Consider the following 18455-nt stretch of genomic DNA (forward strand, 5'->3'; position numbering starts at 1 on the left):
TTTGCAGACACCCGGGGCTATGTATACGTTATTTTATCTGACTCGGTTAACCCTCGGGGGTCGCTCATGTCGTATACCACATGAGACGACTCTCGTTACTATTTATAAAATATCTCCGGGGAAAAAAAGATCTATAGAACTTGATTGAGCAGTGCAGGGTTGAGGTTATACAAGCATTAATACACAAGGAGACCAGGCAAACCAAAAATTGGGGAAAAAATGGCTTGTGTGCAGTGAGTGTGTGCACAGATTTTTTACACCACAACACACCAAAAAGCAGAGGAAGACATATTAACCCCGCTGCAAACTACACATCTAAATTAACCAACACATCAAGGGAGGGCAGTAATAGTCTCTGACCAACATTAACACTGTTTACACACAGACATTGATGAAAGGGAGCACAACAGACCTTGAGCAGCTAATGTTAAGTTAATACCAATCATGCCCTTGTTTTTACACAACAAATGTAGCTAAACCCACCATCCGGTGGTAGTAATTTGTGCATGCCGAATTCCCCACATAGAAGTCCCCCTAATGATTCGATACATTACGTAGAATTGCATCTTAGAGAACATAACACACGTGTTAAAAGATAATGAATTTGACGGCGCGTATAAATGCAGCGGCTTGGTACTCTACGCTAGTGCTAGCTACTAGCTACTAGCTAGTACTGCTAGTGCTAAGTGCCGAACAGAATTTCGTTGTACAATGTACAATGACAATAAAGTTGTCTAATTCTAATAATTAAAAGACTCGTTCCCTTACCGCTCTTTCTCTTAGTCGTGCGTGTATTGTTTGCATTCTTCTCTTCGTCTTCTCCGTTGTCTTCTTCTTCGGCGAATAATACACACACAGACCAACTTCCGGTATGGACTTCCGGTATGGATTGGATATATGGCAGCGCCCATGTCCGCCATCATGTCTGCAGTTGGGTCCCTCTCGATTTTTATGACCCTGTCGGTCAAAATGACCGGCGACGAAAAAGTCTAGCGCAACCTCTGCTTTGGATATAGGCTGACTACCATGATCATCCCACTTGTATTTTTACCCTTCATCTATTTTTATTTTGCTACTCTTCATGTTGCCTTCAGCACAAGATTATGTTGTTTGTCACTTGTTTTAGACAATAGATGCAATTTTGAATTCACTACAAAAGCAATTCAAAGTTGCTTTGGATGAAAGTGTCAGCTAAATGACTAATGAAATGTCTATGTTGGTCAAACTACTACACAACATTTCATTGACACAGATGTGAGAATGTTGGGAAATATAAGTCAGTTTCCATAATAATTCATATCCATCTAGTTGCTTTATAGTACACAATACATATAAAGCAAGAATTGCCTGATTTGAGTTGGTCATAACCATCAGTCTGTTCTAACTATTGCTTTAAAGTTATTTTGTTTTATCCTATGTGAAGCACTTGTGTCATGTGGGTACTGTCCCTCCCCCTTTTTTTCTTTTTCTTTTTGGCGTTGTGTTTTTTGGTTGATTTTTTTTGTATGGTGTTAACTATGTATGAAAGGACAGCAGTTATACATTTTCTGTTTGCTCAATTGATGAGTTTTGTCTTGGCTGTCTGGAATAAAATAAAAAAGAGTTAAAAAGAAAAAAAGTAAAAAAGTAAAATTATTTTGAGTTACATGTGGGAATTGGTTGGGTCTAGTGATCAGTAGGAATATCTCGGATGCAATAACGTGCTTTGGTATTATTAACATGTACTGTATTTTGTTTACAATTGATTTTGTACGGCAGCTCTTATGATGAGAATTAATGTAGCCTAGGCTATATTTTGTAATCTGACATTCTGGTTTCACAAACTTCAGTTTCCCAGTAAAGTTAAGAAAACAAATTGAATGGTGTCAGTATCCCTCTGTCCAGCCTGACGGTTGGCATTAGTACACTGTGCAATGTGCCATGTGTCCTACATCTCTCTACATCCACCTTGAATCCATGCTTGATCCACCCTTCCAGCGGGATCAGAATAATCCTGATTTTTAGCTTCAAAACTATCCCAATCTCCACTTTAGAATTTTGAAATACCCAAAAACAGCGTTTGATCAGGATTCTGGGTAGGATTGGATTACCAAATCCATATCCGAATTTTACTAGAATCAGGATCACATATCCTGATTTAAAATACCCAATTTTGAGATTTAATCCTATCCAGACCAGTCTGATCCAGATTAAAAGTTTTGAAATACTGGGCCCAGGAGACCAGCTGTTACATGAGGAGAGCTGAACAGGGCAGTAGAGGTGCATCACCCCAGCAGCAGGACCAGTATCTGCTCCTTTGTGCAAGGAGGAGCAGGAGGAGCACTGCCAGAATCCTACAAAATGACCTCCAGCAGGCTACTGGTGTGCATGTTTCTGACCAAATTGTCTGACTCCAATAGGGTGGCATGAGGCATGATGCCCTCTAGTGGGACCTGTGCTCACAGCCCAGCACCTTGCAGCTCTACTGGCATTCACCAGAGAACACCAGAATTGGCAGGTCCTCCATTGGCGTCCTGTTCTCTTCACAGATGAGATCAGGTTTATACTGAGTACATGTGACACGTGTGAAAGAGTCTGGAGACTCCATGGTAAATATTAAGCTACCAGTATCATCATCCAGCATGACCAGTTGGGTTGCCCAACCTCATGTAGCCAGGGTGTGTAGGCAGTTCCTGGATGATGAAGGCATTGCTGTCATTGACTGGCCCACTCCCCTGACCTAAATCCAACTGAGCTCCTATTGGATGTTATGTATCGCTGTATCCGACGCTGCCAAGTACAGCCGTGGACTGTCCAGGGTCTCAACGATGCCCTGATCCAGGTCTGGGAGGAGATCCTCCAGGACACCATGCACTGACTCATCATGAGCATGCCCAGACATTGCCAGGAGTGCATACAGGCATGTGGGGGCCATAAACACTTCTGAGTCACATTATGAGTTGCCATGATAAAATTCACTTAAGTTGGATCAGCCTGTGATTTCAGTTTTTTTACTTAGATTTTCGGTGTGATTTTGAATCCAGTCCTTAATGGGTTGATGATTTTGGTTTCCACTGACAGTTGTTGCGTCATTTTGTTCCCAATAAATTATGCAATGCACATCAGTACAGATTTTCAACTTGAATAATTTGATCCTCAAAATCTGTGTGTGATTTCAGTGTTCGCTTAATTTTTGGGGGGCGAGTATTTGACCAAGAATATCTATACTTTGACTCAAGTTTTAGAGTTATATACTTTGTCTGATGGCCATTGTCACTGGGAGTTGCAGTGATGTTGGAGAGTTTCAGTAGAATTTGCATTTAAGAATATTGAGATAAGTGGCAGTTTAATGAATGTCTTGTTGGATTCAAGACTTAGACATAAATTTGATTCAATAGTTGTGAATTAGTACACTAAAATATCTTTACTTTATTCTCACCCTGTCATCTAGGCAAGGAGTGCTCGGTACATCTGCATATACTCAATCATTTTATATGCATGGGAGGTCTCATTGTGTTTCAACAATCTTCAGGTTTGTTTCCAGGGTCACGTAAATCTCATACTGTAAATATTAGTCAGAAAGTGTTTTTCTGAAGTTGATTTTTCAAATTTCAGGACACACGAAAACATGAGATGTGAAAAAATGCTTTAATTGGCAGACCACAATGAATTCAACAAAGCCCATTACTATTCTAATCAAATGGTATTGTATAAAAGCCAAATATGGACAGTATGGTCTATTGTTACTGCATGGATACGAAAATAACGATGTAAAACTTAATAAATTACATGCATGCATGCATTTGTATCAAATTTACTTTACATATAGACAGTATAATGGGAAATAGTGGTAAACAGTCGTAGTAGTTTATTAGTATTTCGGAAGTGAAAGCATTGTTGCATTGCCATTACTGCAGTTTAAGAGGAAAGAAGAGGTTTGCCATCCACAGACTCACTCAATATTTTCATTCTTTTAAAAGCTAATTTCAACATTCCATTGATCAAGACACCTTTCTTATCCATATTGTCTTTGCGAGTCCATGACTAGATAAACACCGTCCCGCTTTTAAAACCGTCAGATTTACTTTTTAACATTACAGTGGGTTGTATTAAAATGCAAATAAGAGTGGCCTAAGAGTTTAAAGGCTGCAATGAGACAAGTTCTCAATGATTAAGAAAAGACCCTGAATTTTCTGCCATCAAGGGGGGACACCATCAGCCGTGCTGAGCCCGGGGAGAGGAGAGGTCGCCAGTAGTTTCTCCAGATGACGGTACAGATTCGGGAAACCAGCAAGACACATGCTACCACCAGCAGTACAACTGGTTGGACACAGAAAATGAAAATAAATGGAACAGTAGGTGATTGGGCCAGCCACCAGATCCAAAGTGTTTGTTCAAGTTTAACCCTTTGAAACCTGAGCAAATTGGCTTGATTTCTTTCAAAAAATGGGAAGAAGGCAATGAGCAACGAAAAAAGAAATGACCCCAAAAATTTGCAAAAACAAATTGTAAAAGAGAAAATTAAAAACAGGAAAATTAGTTGTTTTTTTAAAAAGAAAAAGAAAGAAAGAAAAGAAAATGAAACTTACAAACAAAGACAGAATGACCTGGACAAAGTGCTTAAAAATTCAAATTTTTCTGTACTATAATTTTAGATATTTAATAATGTATTATATAATTATTATATTATTATTGTTATTATAAATATATATTTTCCTAGCTTTTTGCTTTTTTCCCCCAAAAATAATTTTCTAAATCTATTGTTTAGTTGTTTTTATTTATTTATTTATTTTTTGCAATTTGTGGGACATTTCTTACAAAGTTGGTCATTGCCTTTTTTCCAAATTTTCTCAGGGTTCAAAGGATTAAATATTTGTGAAAGCAGCACAGGAAAAGTGATGTTGCTCCAGGTTTTAAAGGGTTAAAAATGGAAATCACTTTAACTAAGTATGGAAAGGAAACACACTATAGCCCCTTTTCCACCGCAGGAACTTTTCTCATTTACCCGGGATTTTGAAAAACCTCCGCATGTTTCCACCGAAATTACCTGGGTAAAAAACTTTCCCTCAACCCCAAATTTACCCTGGAAAAAGTACCTAGTACGGGGGTAGGACTTTTCAGATTTCCCGGAATTCTTGAGGGGCGGGGCTGTGTGCTGAAGAACGCCGATCGATGGAACACACATGCAGCATTCCGCACTTCCTGGTACGGGCAGCCGCTGAAAACTTTATTTCATTTCTTCAGGCTCCACTTCGTTTGTGTTTTGATTAAGGATGGGTACTGAAACCCGGTACTAAATTAGCCCCAGGGCTACATTGTCAAAGACCGTAGTATTGATCAGCGCTAATGGTATCGGTTCTCCTCTGCGCTCTGTGCTGGCACTGATCTCCTCCACACACACACATACACCAACGCGACAGGGCCACCGGTGACAGCCGAGCGGGCCGCAGTGTAACGAAGTGAAGATAGCTCAAAAATGACTCGAGTTGACAGCAGCTACACTCGTTACTGTAAGTGACACTAACCCTTAGCGAGTAAGAAGCCAATACTTTGTCAATACATGTGTTCAGCAAGCATGAACATGTAAACATGCAGACATCGATATTCAATATGCTCTGTCAGTCTCTCATCCACCGTCACTAACGTTATGTCTTACACAAGGACAGCACGCTAGTTCAGCTGATAGTGAATTGTTACTAATAAGCTCAAATGACAGCTGTCTGTATGCAGACTAACTTAGTTTGACACTTATCTTAAAATACTTTTAAACTTAGCTGCTGACTGAGACAAACAGCCCCAACTCTCTACACCAGCATGTAACTAGCCAATAAGCTGGCGGAGCCAAATACAGGGCACACGCCGAATCATCTACGTCATCACGCTAATTTGAATAAATTTCCCAGGAACTTTGAGGTGCAGTGGAAACGCAAACCACACAGATTACCAGGAATTATTTTACCCAAGTAAACAAATTCCTGGTAATAAAAGTTCCTGAAATGTTGGTGGAAAAGGGGCTTATGATTTTTATGTAAATATAATTACATCATATTTGGAAGCAACAGTCCAGCTGTACTCTTGACGCTCTTGTAGGCAAGTGACATTTATAGCGTGTGAGGATTTAGACTTGGATTCATATACCATAAATGTCAGATAAAAGCAGCAAATTATTTAGCCTGTCAGGCTCTGCTACAAAGACAATAGTAGGACTGGTGCTGGTGAGGTCAAAGTTCCAGTGATCCAGCTGTAGTAGAGGTTGTCTATAACTCACCCATGAAGACAGAATTTGGAGTGGGATCATCTGGGTTAAAATGTCTTAAGATGTTTCCAACCAGAGCCACGATCACCACAGGGTACACTGTCAGGATGTAACGCACCCAACGGTCCAGCACCCAGTTCTCAAGGATGAACCTGCACACACAGGAAAACACTCATCAGCCAACTGTAAAACATATAAGAGTGCAGTGATGATTTAAAAGTGCTCCCAGAAATTTGATCACTCGTAATGTTGCAGATGACATGAATAAGAAAATACAAAATTGATACGGATAGTAGAATTTCTGCAGTGAAGCTTCCCTCAGCAGCTGCTGTCTTTAGTAACATTTTTCAAGTGTCATGCCAAAGATTGACAAAATTTTACATATATTCAGATTTTTCTTCAAAAAACAAACAAACAAAATAACATAATTTTGTCCAATCAAAACTTACCATCCCATCACCTCTGCAAACAGGATGCACAGAGAAGCTGTTGCTGCTGTGCTCCTGTCCACTCCCCACATGTGGAGAACCAGTGAAAAGTTGATCAAGGAAGCGATAGAAGTCCATGTGGTGTAGAGAGCCAAACCATTCTGGACCTGAGCATATCAACATTAATGAACACAAAGATTGCATCATTCACATGGGAAAGAGTGTGGTTTCAAACACCGACACTCATCAGCATTATAGTGAACCGGGGACCATTTTGTTATGGGATCACTCCAGCCGCAATGCTGATCTGAGACTTAAAATAAGTGTCAGCCAGGGGCATAAAGTGAGGGGCCAATGGCCCCTTCCCTTCTCTGTAACACCCTACTTCCTGCCCTATTGCTCAGACCAGACCCATCATTAATGTGGTTTTCATTGTGATCTTAACCTACACATCTGTAAAGTTTCGTGACTGTATCTTGTACAGTTTTGACATTATCTAAAAAATCTGTCCACAAAATGACAGATAGACAGGCAGACAGATTAACAGCTGGCAAAGTACTTGTAGTACTTGTAGTAGTTCCCACTTACAACAGGTGTTACCAGAACCACATTTCTGTATGACAGACAGACAGACAGACAGACAGACAGACACACACAGACTCACAAAATAAAAACAATAGCAGCCCCACTGTCACAACTGGTAATAAAGAGAAAACATGTAAGAGTGTCTTATCGCCCCGACACACCAAGCCAACGGTCAGCCGTCAGTCAAAGTTGGGCCATCAGTGAGCTTCTGTTGCCCCAGTTGCCCCATTGTGTCCTGCACCAATGTCTCTCGTCGACACCCGTCTGCTTTTTTTGGTAGATTTAGCATGTGGAATTGGCTACAGTGACTGTGGAGCCGGCTGGTGAATTAATCACTCTGATTTGTAAATGTTGTTCAGCTCAATGCACAAGGAGAGAAACAGAAGTGAGGAAAGTAAACAAAGGGCTTAAGTCAAGAGAGAGAGTGAGACCAAAACAAACTTGTTCCATATGGTAGGATTATTTTTCTTTAGCCATTGAGCTCTTTAACAGAAACATTTCCTGATGGTCTATGTTATTGCTCACTGGCGCACGGTAAATGTGGTCTGTTCTTTAAACATTGCATTGTGTTGTTAATGTGCTAACTGGCTAACTAGCGTCATGACTGCCTTCTGGTTTCTGTTTTTGGATGACAATTACAGATGGCCGCCATCTGCTGGTGTGAGAGTTATTTCCTCTCACACAGGCACAGAACATACATGTTGGTTGACCGTCCACTGTAGTCTTTGTGGTGTGTTAATGTGCAACTTTTTGGCTGAGACACAGCGGCGATGCAGCAGGGCGGGCTTGGAATGTCGGTTTGGTGTGTCTGGGCGTTTATTTAACATTTGTCCATGATACAAACAGTATGCCGTACCAGTACTCTGAGACAGGCCAGGTCTTTGCGATGGTATGTCTTTAACCACAGCCCATAGTAATCTGTTGCATAGCAACAAAGGAACAAAGCACTGTAGTTGGTAATCACTATCAGGATTAATACAACCAGAGCTGCTAGCATCAACCTGCAAAACAGAGAGAGAAAAAGAGAGGGGCAGCAGTCTCAGGGTCAGTTGTTTCATTACAGCTGCACATTTCAGAGACAGCTAACAAAATAACTTCCCTAACACTGATATGATCAGTCATAACATATTATGAGGTAATTTACATTTTTTATGGATTCTCCACTCAGTGACCACAGGACACCCCTCTTCTTTCAGATTTATACTGATGACTGTGTTTCACCATCTAACCAAAAGCCTTTGTTTCATTTAAAGGTTACACTAATTTTATCACCTCAAAACTTATTGTGAATTATTAATGATGCTAACAAACTCAGGGGTCACGTTAACCGGATATTCTCGGTCATTGACCGGTTTTCTACAACAATGACCGGAAAATCTGAAGGCCGTCGGCCATTTGACCGGTTGCAATTACCACCCCTGCCCACTTGGCGGTGGAGTGCACAGTCAGTGGTTTAAATGGCTGCCGTTTTCACACTGCAGAGAAAAAGTCATTCATTTGCTTCATGTAGCGTTGTTAACCTAACGGCCTGGACACACCAGATGCATTAGTGCCGCAGAAATCCTGCGACTGTACTCACAGGCACTTGACTGTCCACACAGGCAGCGCATTTCTCCTGCGCTCTCCGCGCCGGTTAAACATCGACTCCACTCGTCTGTTCCCGTCAGTACTAATTTTTTCACTTCAACAGGTCATTTTAAACATGGGTAAGTCCATATTTTAATTGTTTTTTATAACGTAATAAGTTAATGACAATTTGTCATTGCATGTCCATGTATCGAGCGTGCTGGATTAACACTGAATGAATAGGGCATATTGTTCTGACCATTTTATTGATGTAGTCTGTAGGCTCGGTGACACAAAATTAAAATTGTAATGAAGTGATTAGGGTATTGAAAAATGTGTTCGGTTATGCACTGTTGTGTTATTTTAAATTCTAAAAACGGTATTTTCTCCTCACATTCCTCAGTGCATGCTGTTGTTATTTTATTTTGGATTCTCTCGTCTTTTCTGTGTCCAACTTCCTGTTTGGTACGATCCGCTCTATCCAGCTTGACAGAAGCGCTTGCAGCTCGCGTGTAGACCAGACGCCGAACTGAAGCGCTGCGGTGTGTGGATGTCTGTTCATCTTTTCGTTCATGTCCTTATTAATGCACACTTTATAACTTGCTTGTTGGATTTATTAAAAACGAACGAATAAAAACTAAATGTCTTTGAATATCTTTATTATCATTTAAAAACGAAAATTAAAATGACCGATAAAAATAGATTATAACTGGATTTTTATGACCCTGTCGGTCAAAATGACCGGTGACGAAAAAGTCTAGCGCAACCTCTGCAAACTAAATATTAAATTATCTTCAACCTGATTACACTAACAGATTTGTAAAATAACTGATTATGGAACTTCTCAAAAGCAGTCAAATAAATTCCACTGTGTAATAACTGATGAAACCTTCCTACAAACTTTTTCTAAACTAATTTAGCACAACTGAGACAAGTGAGAACAAAATCATTTGGGAACATTTGAGGAATCTGTCTCGTTCACGCATGTTGACATGTCCCACCTTGCTTCATAGAAAATGTATATTATCCACATAACTCATTCTAAATTTTAGAGGTATACTTTGCAGGATTTTCCTAAAAAAAAAAAAAGGGTAGACTCATCGTAGTAATCCCTTTCAATCATCACTTATCACACATTAGAAGTGTGTGGCAGCACATTTATCTGCAGAGACTCCGGCCTCTGCCTAGATGTTATTTTTTTTCTGTTCAGGACGTATTTGGGCTGCATCCGTTGGGCAGTGGTGTTGAGCCCTCAGTCAATAACAGCGTGCAGGTCAGGTTGAGACTATTTAAAAAGGTGGCGACCAGGTAGTAGGAGCATGCATCCAAGAGGAAGCCACAAAAATCGCGGACACAGTGCTGAAAATAAATAAATAAATAAATAAATCAAGCGAGGCGAAAATTAAGCGGCAACCTCCGGGACTGAAAAATGAAGCAAACATGGAAGTACCAAAAACTGCAGTTCCTCTAATGGCCACTTGAGGCTGGCTACACAAGCCAGTCAATCCCCACAGACCCCCATGTTAAAGGAGAAGTCTGGAATTTTGCACTTTGAGCCCCATTTCTGGGTTGTTTATGATGAAATAGAATGGTTAAGACCAAAATTGTGACAATTGCTCCTTTTCAAAGAATTTGGCTTTCCCCTGCCTGGCTTAACAGTGCTGCCTATGGCCATGTGTAAATCTGTCCTAAAACCACCCTAAACGTTAATTTTCAAAGCCATGAAACTCACTGAATGGTCAGTGGTGTTCGTTGATGTTTTGACATAAAAATCGTAGCAAACTAGTTTCCATCCGTGTTTTCGCTATTCATCTCAATTGTGGAACTATTTTTTCAGCTGCCTCACACCTGCGTGTAAACTTCCGCTTGATCGTTCTTTTGACCCTGGAGCGTTATACACTCCAGCCCACTTGATGGCAATAATGCTCCTTTACGTGGGTGTCGCCAACCGGCAGGAAACCATTGCAATGTAATGGGACACAGAAAAGAAGCAGAAGAAGAAGGTTGGCATTGTGTTCAAAGGCATCGTACTGTGTAGGTTGTTTACAAGCGAGTAATCTATTGTGCAACTGTTTAAACTTATTACAAAACTTTTTCGTTCGTTCTCGTTCTTCCTCCAGGACCGCACATAGCACTGTCGAGCCGGCACTTTTGCTGAGCTAAAAGACTACAATGACAAACTAGTGCTGCACGATTTGATAAAAATGTGCGATTGCGATTACAATATAATACATAAATGGTATTATGAGTCTTCTTGCTTGATTCAGTGTTTCCCCTACATTATATTAGGGGGGCACTGACCTGACCTGATCTGACATAGTTATTGTTATGGACAGTGTGTAAATGACAATCTAAAGGCTGCTGTTACGCACAGTCAAACACGCTGCTCGCACAGCAGCGCAGCACGGCACTGTACACACAGCGGAGCGGAGCCTGTTGCATTCAGGCGTTGTCACGTAAATGACAAATTCCAGCACGTGAATAGGCCATAGCACAACACAGCAGCATGTCAAGTGGGCCGAACCCGAGCAAAATTTTGCTCAATTTTTAATTTGTTATTATATAGTTTGTTATGGAGTCCGTGATTTCCAAGTGACACTTACAAATGAATTCGTAACTTTACTTGGATGTTGTTGTATGAGGCTCTGGTGGCTTTCAGTTGTCTCTTTGTCTTTAACGTCACTCGGCTTGGCTTTCTCTCGCATGCATTCTTCCTACTTTTCTCTGTGCTGTCTCAAGTGCTGATATAGATTGGTCGTGTTGCCGCGGGACGTGGCAACTTTAACTTTTAAACTTTTACACAGCACGTCTTTCTCTTCAATGTCGCTGTACCTGAATCCAAAGTATCGCCATATATTAGACGTAGCGTTTTTTTTCCGCCATCAACTCAGCCTGTTCATAGCCTTGCTCATGCTGTTCTTCAGCGTCTATGTTGGTCACTGCTGCATGCCGGGTTGTCACCTGACCATACGTGCTGCACACACCAGGGTAGCCTGTGGGCGTAATGTCAACAAACTCCACACACTATAGGAGAGGTAGTCACGTTCACAGGCACACACGTTAACATTTATTTACATTAAATCGCAAATCGCAGCCTTTTATGCGGTTATGTAATCGCACAGCCTGACATCGCAATTACAACTGCGATTAGATTAATCGTGCAGCACTACAACAAAATTACAACTACAATGAGGCTTCCTATGGAAAACCAATGGATTAGACAAAATGTCAAATAAATCATCATGGAAACCACAGTTTGCTATTTTTATGTCAGAACATCAACGAACACCACTGACCACTCGATGAGTTTCATGGCTTTGAAAACAAACGTTTAGGGTGGTTTTAGGACAGATATACACATGGCCATAGGCAGCACTGTTAAGCAAGGCAGGGGAAAGCCAAATGTGACAACTGTACAGGGGGTGAATATTTTTTTTTATAACTCACCCATTTAGATGTTATTAAGGCTTACATTTACATATACTTAGGGGGTGGCAGCTGGGTGTTGTCCTATGACAGCTCGCTATCATGTTGACAACGTTGGTTTGGTAAGGTAACCATGGCAAATTTCAGTGTGTTTTCAATCAATCAATCAATTTTATTTATAAAGCCCAATATCACAAATCATAATTTGCTTTACAGCATACGACATCCCTCTGTCCTTTGGACCCTCACAGCGGATAAGGAAACGACATCCCTCTGTCCTTTGGACCCTCACAGCGGATAAGGAAAAACTCCCCAAAAAAACCCTTTAAAGGGAAAAAAAACGGTAGAAACCTCAGGAAGAGCAACTGAGGAGGGATCCCTCTTCCAGGATGGACAGACGTGCAATAGATGTCGTACAGAACATTGGTTTAGCTCTTTAGGCATTGAAAACATTTCAGCTCATGAAAGTCAACTGTTACGTTTTGGCCATCTAACAAAGAATTCAGTATTTGGGTGTACTAAAAGAGCCCCTAAGGAGTCAGATGTTCAGTTTTTCCGCTAAGTATCTTTTGCTTAAATGTTTTTTGCTAGCAAAAATTAAGATTAATTTTATCACAGTTAACCATAAATGGACCACGCTAACAAAGCTAACAGCTAGCGTTAGGGTCATCTTCACCCTGGTATCTAAATGTCAGTTCTGGCTACAAAATTCCAAGATGGTGACAGCCAAACGCCAAACTCCAGACTTCAAAACAGGAGTTCACAAACCAAGGGGTGATGTCACGGTGGCTCCATTATTTTATACATTCCTAAACAAGAATTTGGGATTGGCTCTCACTTTCACTTTGCTGGCGAGCACTAAAGGAGAGGATGGGGATGAAGAGCGATGCAGAGTTGGCCTGTTTCCCCTCTGACAGGTAGGTGCCAGCAGGGACCTTAAATAGCTTACTAAAATATCATCTTTTCAATTACAACTATTGCTAAGTTTCTACAGTAACACAGTACCGAATACAAATATGTAGGGAGGAGAGGCCAAGTTTAGATGTTGTGTGTACAAACAGTAACTGACAATTCCAGCATAGTATACATTTAAGAACTAATAATTTTTTCTTAAAGAGGCAGTTCCCCCCAAATAACTAAAACATTTTCCCTCATCTTCCTGTAGATGTTAGGTTTTTTCATTTGGCCATGTTTTAAGACCTCCATCACTGAGATTTCTGCCTCATACAATAGAAGTGAAAGGAAGTTTGTTTGTGGAGCTCACCAAATTACAGTACAAGTGAAATTCAACTGCAGCGTGTTTTCTCAAAACGTCTCTGTTATTCTGGCTAATAGACAGTACACAATTTCATAGGAACCATTTCTTCTGTGTAAAGTAGTTCCACTATTTGGAGGTTAATTATTATTATTATTTTTCATAAATGTTTAATTTTTAAAATCTGTAATGTTGCAAGCTTAACAAATTAAATTCCAATCACTTCCATAGTACTGGGTGGATGCAGAAAACTACAAGACCAATACCTTTATTTTTCAGGAAGAAATCTAAGTCAATTTTCATCATACATACACATACAATTGACTCTTTTCATACTTTAATTCTTCCACTTTTTTCTGTCAGTGTCAATGCAGACATGGGTTAATGTTTAATTATGGTTCATTTAAGATTTTCTATTCCTCCTGATCGTAGTGTACCTAACCCAAATCCACATTACACTCAGATTTGTTTTTTTGTTTGCATTACTGTTTTTTAGTAGTTATGTGTAAATAAATGAAGTAAAAATAGAAGTAGTAGCAGACATACTCTTTATCCCACAGCAGCAGCCATATCATGTTCATCAGCATGTTGGACAGCCAGCAAAAATAGAAGCTGTAGGGCAGCAGACACTGAGCCCAGGATCTATTCACAGGAAGAGAAATGGCAGTTTCAGCAGCATGTTGCTCTGACCAATGAATCCTACCAGACAGTAAATCTGTAAATGTGACTATTCTGTAGTTAGCTTACCCTCGGAATACGTATGTTGTGAGGTATATGACCATCAGGGTTAGCCAGGTATAGATAACACCCCAGATAGAGAAGGTCCAGCCAGCTGGAGTGATGCCTGTCTCATAGCGGCCCGACACATTACCTGTGGTGGAATGGAAAGGACCTGGAAAACAACTAGACATTCAGTTTCGAGACCATAATGAGGTTAAGAAGTGATCGTGGCCATAAGGCTTGGCTCTCAGTCATTGTTAAGATTGGATGGGCTCCAGGTCAGAGCTCTGTGCAGGCCAGTCAAGTTATTCTACACCAAACTGGGAACCAATTCCTTGTGAAGCTGGCTTGGTTGAAAAAAACAACAAAAAACATTTAATAGCCACATTTCTTTCCTGAAACTGTGCTCCAAATTCAGTACAGTGGTAATCAGATCCTTCACTGAAGTACAAGTTCAACAATCTTTAGATACCCCATTACAAGTAAAACTGCTTGATTCAAAATACTACTTAGACTGTTATTACTGATGCATTAATGTGCAAGCAGCATTTTACTGGTATAGCTGGTCTAGGAGCTACTTTTAACTTCTTTTCACAGAATTAGAGCATTTTGCATTGTGGTTTTTGTGAAATGTTGGATAAATTTAGCTCTTTGGGCATTGAACAGTTATTAATGAAACCATGTTAGAAAGGTTGAGGGGAAATCTCTCTTTGGTGAAACTAACAACTCCTTGACATGTGACAAGGAGCCCCATCTAGACACTGTTTTTTCTCTGTTGTAAGAAGCCAAAAAGATCAGGAAATTAAAGATATTTTTTGGGGGGCTTTTCAGCCTTTAATGGATAGGACAGACAAGCGTGAAAGGGGGAGAGAGAGAGGGAGTGACATGCAGCAAAGGGCCACAGGCTGGAGTCGAACCCAGGCCACTGCGGCAACAGCCTTGTACATGGGGCGTCTGCTCTACCACTAAGCCACCGGCGCCCCAGGAACCACTTGATTAATGCTAAACATTGATTGTATAAGATTTTTGTACACATCTCATGTCAATTTTCTATCTGAAGAGTTACAGGTAAAGCTGTAAACAGTTCACAAAGACTTTTATTTTCGACAGCAACCTCTCCTTCTAACACCACATCAATTTAATCACCAGAAGTGCCTTTATCCACCTAAAAAAATACACTGTAAACCCCAATCCATCCATGACATAAAATTTTATTGTAAAGTTTACACAAATGCCCCAGATTGTCAAAATGATATAAAACCAAAGAAAATTGTGTTTAAAAGTGTTCTAAATCACTCATGTTACCCATTATGAAGAAATTAATGTTTATGTATCTTACAGTGGTTCTAATGGGTTACACTTAATGTTGTGGTAAAAGACAATTTGCACCATGAGTTAAGTTGTATACACAGTTAGTGACCTCTTGCCTGTATGGATATTTCAGTGTCTAACATACAGTTGTGCTGAGGTGAAATAAAGAGCACTTCCTGATTTAAAAGTCATCTCTTTGTCTTATTCTTGTGATCAAGAAACCTAAGCTCGCCACAAAATATTTTTATAGTTCAATGAAATTAAAAAAAGTAAATTTAACGTTTAAACAACAAAAATGTTATGTTAAACTGACTTATAGTTCCTGTCAGACAAGAGTCATGTGCCACATTCATTTTGTGTCTGGTGGCCTCAAGACCTTTTGTACTGTACTTAACTTAAAGTTTTTAATGCAAGCTGTTTCCAGTTGAGCAAGTGAATTGGGGTTTACAGCATAGCTCGTCTCTGTCCATCACTCTCCCTCTCTGCTGCCGAAACTCTGATCCACGCCTGCAACAACATTCTTTATGGTACATCATCCAAAGTCCTAAATAAACTCCAGTACATTCAGAACTTTGCGGCTCATCTGCTCACCCATCTTGCTCCTGTGATCACATTACCCACATCCTCCAGAACCTCCATTGACTCCCTGTCCCACAATTCAAAGTCCTCCTCCTCACTCACAAAGCCCTGCATAACCAGGCCCCTTCCTACCTCACTGACTATGCTCCACCACTACTCTTTTTCCCCCAGCCTTCGCTTCTCCGATGCCAACCTCCTGACTACACCACTCAGGACCATGCCTCGGACCTGGGGCAAAAGGGCTTTTTCTTCCCTCTGGAACTTGTTCCCCAAACACATTCAAGACTGCAATGACTTTTCCCAGTTCAAATCACTAACCAAAACTCACCTTTTCAAAAATGCTCTTAATGTGTGAATATTGTTGTGGGTTATATTTTTTTGTGTATTTTCTCTTTATGATCATTATGACTTATGTAAAGTGTCACTGAATACCTTGAGGAGGGCTCTATAAATAAAATGTATTATTATTAAGGGCTGTTTTAATCATGGGTAGGATGTGGCATAACCAATCCAATTCTGGGCACTAGAGTGGGTGGTTTCAGAGAGAGAGAGCCTTTTATGAATATAGATTACAACAAAAAAAAAAAGAAGAAAAGAAATGCAGCACTACATACCAACACTTGAAACAGTAGGGAAGCCTAGATTTTGGGTGTTCCTGCCACACCCTACCCATGGATGTCGTCATTTCTTTTCTTCTTTTAAAATTGCTTCTTACCTCTAGGTGCGCCAGTGGATGTCAGGACACACAACCCTACTGCTTCCTTAAGTCATTTTCATTAAAAAAAACATGCTTTGAGCATATAAATTTAATTCCATCCAGCTAAACTGTTGGATGGGATTTAGATACAGGGCCTGCCACAGATTTTTTTTCTTTTAGTGGGGTTAAATTGGGTGAACCAACTATTTAACACCAGCTCGACAAATAAAGAGTAGTTTTCTTTTGCCATGTTTTGTTCTCGAACTAATTACGCAACTCCTATCTAAACATGGCAACTTCATGTTAACGTTACACAAGTACGGTCATGGAAATGATTTGTCCTTGTTTTGTGCAACAACCATAATGAGTTCCCAGCAATAGACCATCGAGTGTAGCCCTCCTCCCAGTTGAAATTGTTTCGTAACCAGTGCAAAACACAGCTGAATAAAGCAAAGACAAAACACATCATAGCGTTATCTAATTTTGCCAGATGAAACGCTACAATGTAAATGTGCCAGTGTCTAATACATTATAGGAAAGTTAACTTTAGCTGTGACGTAATTAATTTAGCGAACTACGAGACAATAAAGCGTATGAATAACGTTATCTAACTCACCTCTGCCCGCTCCAGCCAAAGCGTTAACGATTAAAACAGCGACAAAAACCACCGTGCACACGATAATAACTACGATTCGAGGCAAACTGTTGTCTTTCATGTTTGCTCCTTTGTTGCTTCGTCTGTGAGGTCTCCTTCGGTCTGCTGCTGGGACTGTCACTGACCGTCAGGGCGGAAGGACAAACATACGCGCACGTTGTCCATATGATGCCTTCACGTGCTCTGTGAAGACGCCCACAGCCTTGTCGAAGTAAAACTAAGTGCTCGGTTTCTTAACTAGAAGTCAAACTTTTCACATGACTATACCCATTATGATGTGACAACACTAACTGGACATAAAGGTAATGAAAATACTTTTCCTTATTTTCATATACCTATGTGAGGTCTGAGTATTTTAGCCAGATGTGAGACGCATTTAAGGCGTAATGGCGACCTCCATAGGAAAATAGTGGAAATACAGGCGCCACCACAGCTGTTACTAACAAAAAGCTGGAAAAGAAAAATCACGTCAATGTCAAAACATCCATGTTGGCTGACACTATGTGATGACAGAACAATGAGTTATTTGTTCGTGTTTAGAAGCCGTAAAATACACCAAGGTCAGGCAGTAAGTTCAATCAGCAAATATGAATACTGAATACCTTTTTGATAATGTTTTGGCATTCCCTGAGTATCTTTTCAAGGCATACGTGCTAAGAGGAGAAAAGTAACATGACAAGTTCCTCTAACTCTGTGATGTTTGGACTATTGGTCTGTGAACTGGATCAAATAGTTTTTGGCTGTGAGTCATGTAGATGTAGATTTTGTCTTGTTAAGATTTTTGTATTGTGTCTTTTACTAAGGGGGCTGTGTTTGTGCCCTATATTTATTGTTGGATATCTCTTGACGCATTGTTTGGGGGATGCCTATGTCTGTTTTGCCTTATAATGTTTGTGTTTACATCTGGATGATATTTATGTATTGCGCTGTTGGATGATGGCGGATTAACATACCGCAACATTTGGTTTGTTATTGGTTACTGTGTTTGAATAATCCCA

General features: G+C 40.2%; 1 protein-coding gene across 1 annotated transcript; it reads right to left on the reverse strand.

Annotated features, from left to right (window-relative positions):
- Positions 1 to 3608: 3608 nt before the first annotated feature.
- Positions 3609 to 17604, reverse strand: LOC126408994 (uncharacterized). The gene is made up of 7 exons (XM_050074850.1): positions 17419 to 17604; positions 14243 to 14387; positions 14042 to 14137; positions 8105 to 8249; positions 6685 to 6830; positions 6248 to 6387; positions 3609 to 4299 (listed from the first exon to the last, which is right to left on the reverse strand). Exons 1-7 carry the CDS (start codon positions 17516 to 17518, stop codon positions 4151 to 4153), a joined length of 921 nt encoding a protein of 306 aa, XP_049930807.1. The 5' UTR covers positions 17519 to 17604; the 3' UTR covers positions 3609 to 4150.
- Between the last annotated feature and the right edge of the window lie 851 nt (positions 17605 to 18455).

The sequence above is a fragment of the Epinephelus moara genome, chromosome 21, assembly GCF_006386435.1.
Source record: "Epinephelus moara isolate mb chromosome 21, YSFRI_EMoa_1.0, whole genome shotgun sequence".
Classification (NCBI taxonomy): domain Eukaryota; kingdom Metazoa; phylum Chordata; class Actinopteri; order Perciformes; family Serranidae; genus Epinephelus; species Epinephelus moara.

What these genes read in the sequence shown, in the direction of transcription:
- LOC126408994 (XM_050074850.1), bottom strand. Translation starts at nt 17,518, where the DNA reads ATGAAAGACAACAGTTTGCCTCGAATCGTAGTTATTATCGTGTGCACG. An exon ending in TGGCCTGTCTCAGAGTACTG is followed by an intron (nt 6,831 to 8,104) that starts GTACGGCATACT and finishes TGATATGCTCAG; the next exon opens with GTCCAGAATGGTTTGGCTCT. An exon ending in TCCAAATTCTGTCTTCATGG is followed by an intron (nt 4,300 to 6,247) that starts GTGAGTTATAGA and finishes GTGTCCAACCAG; the next exon opens with TTGTACTGCTGGTGGTAGCA.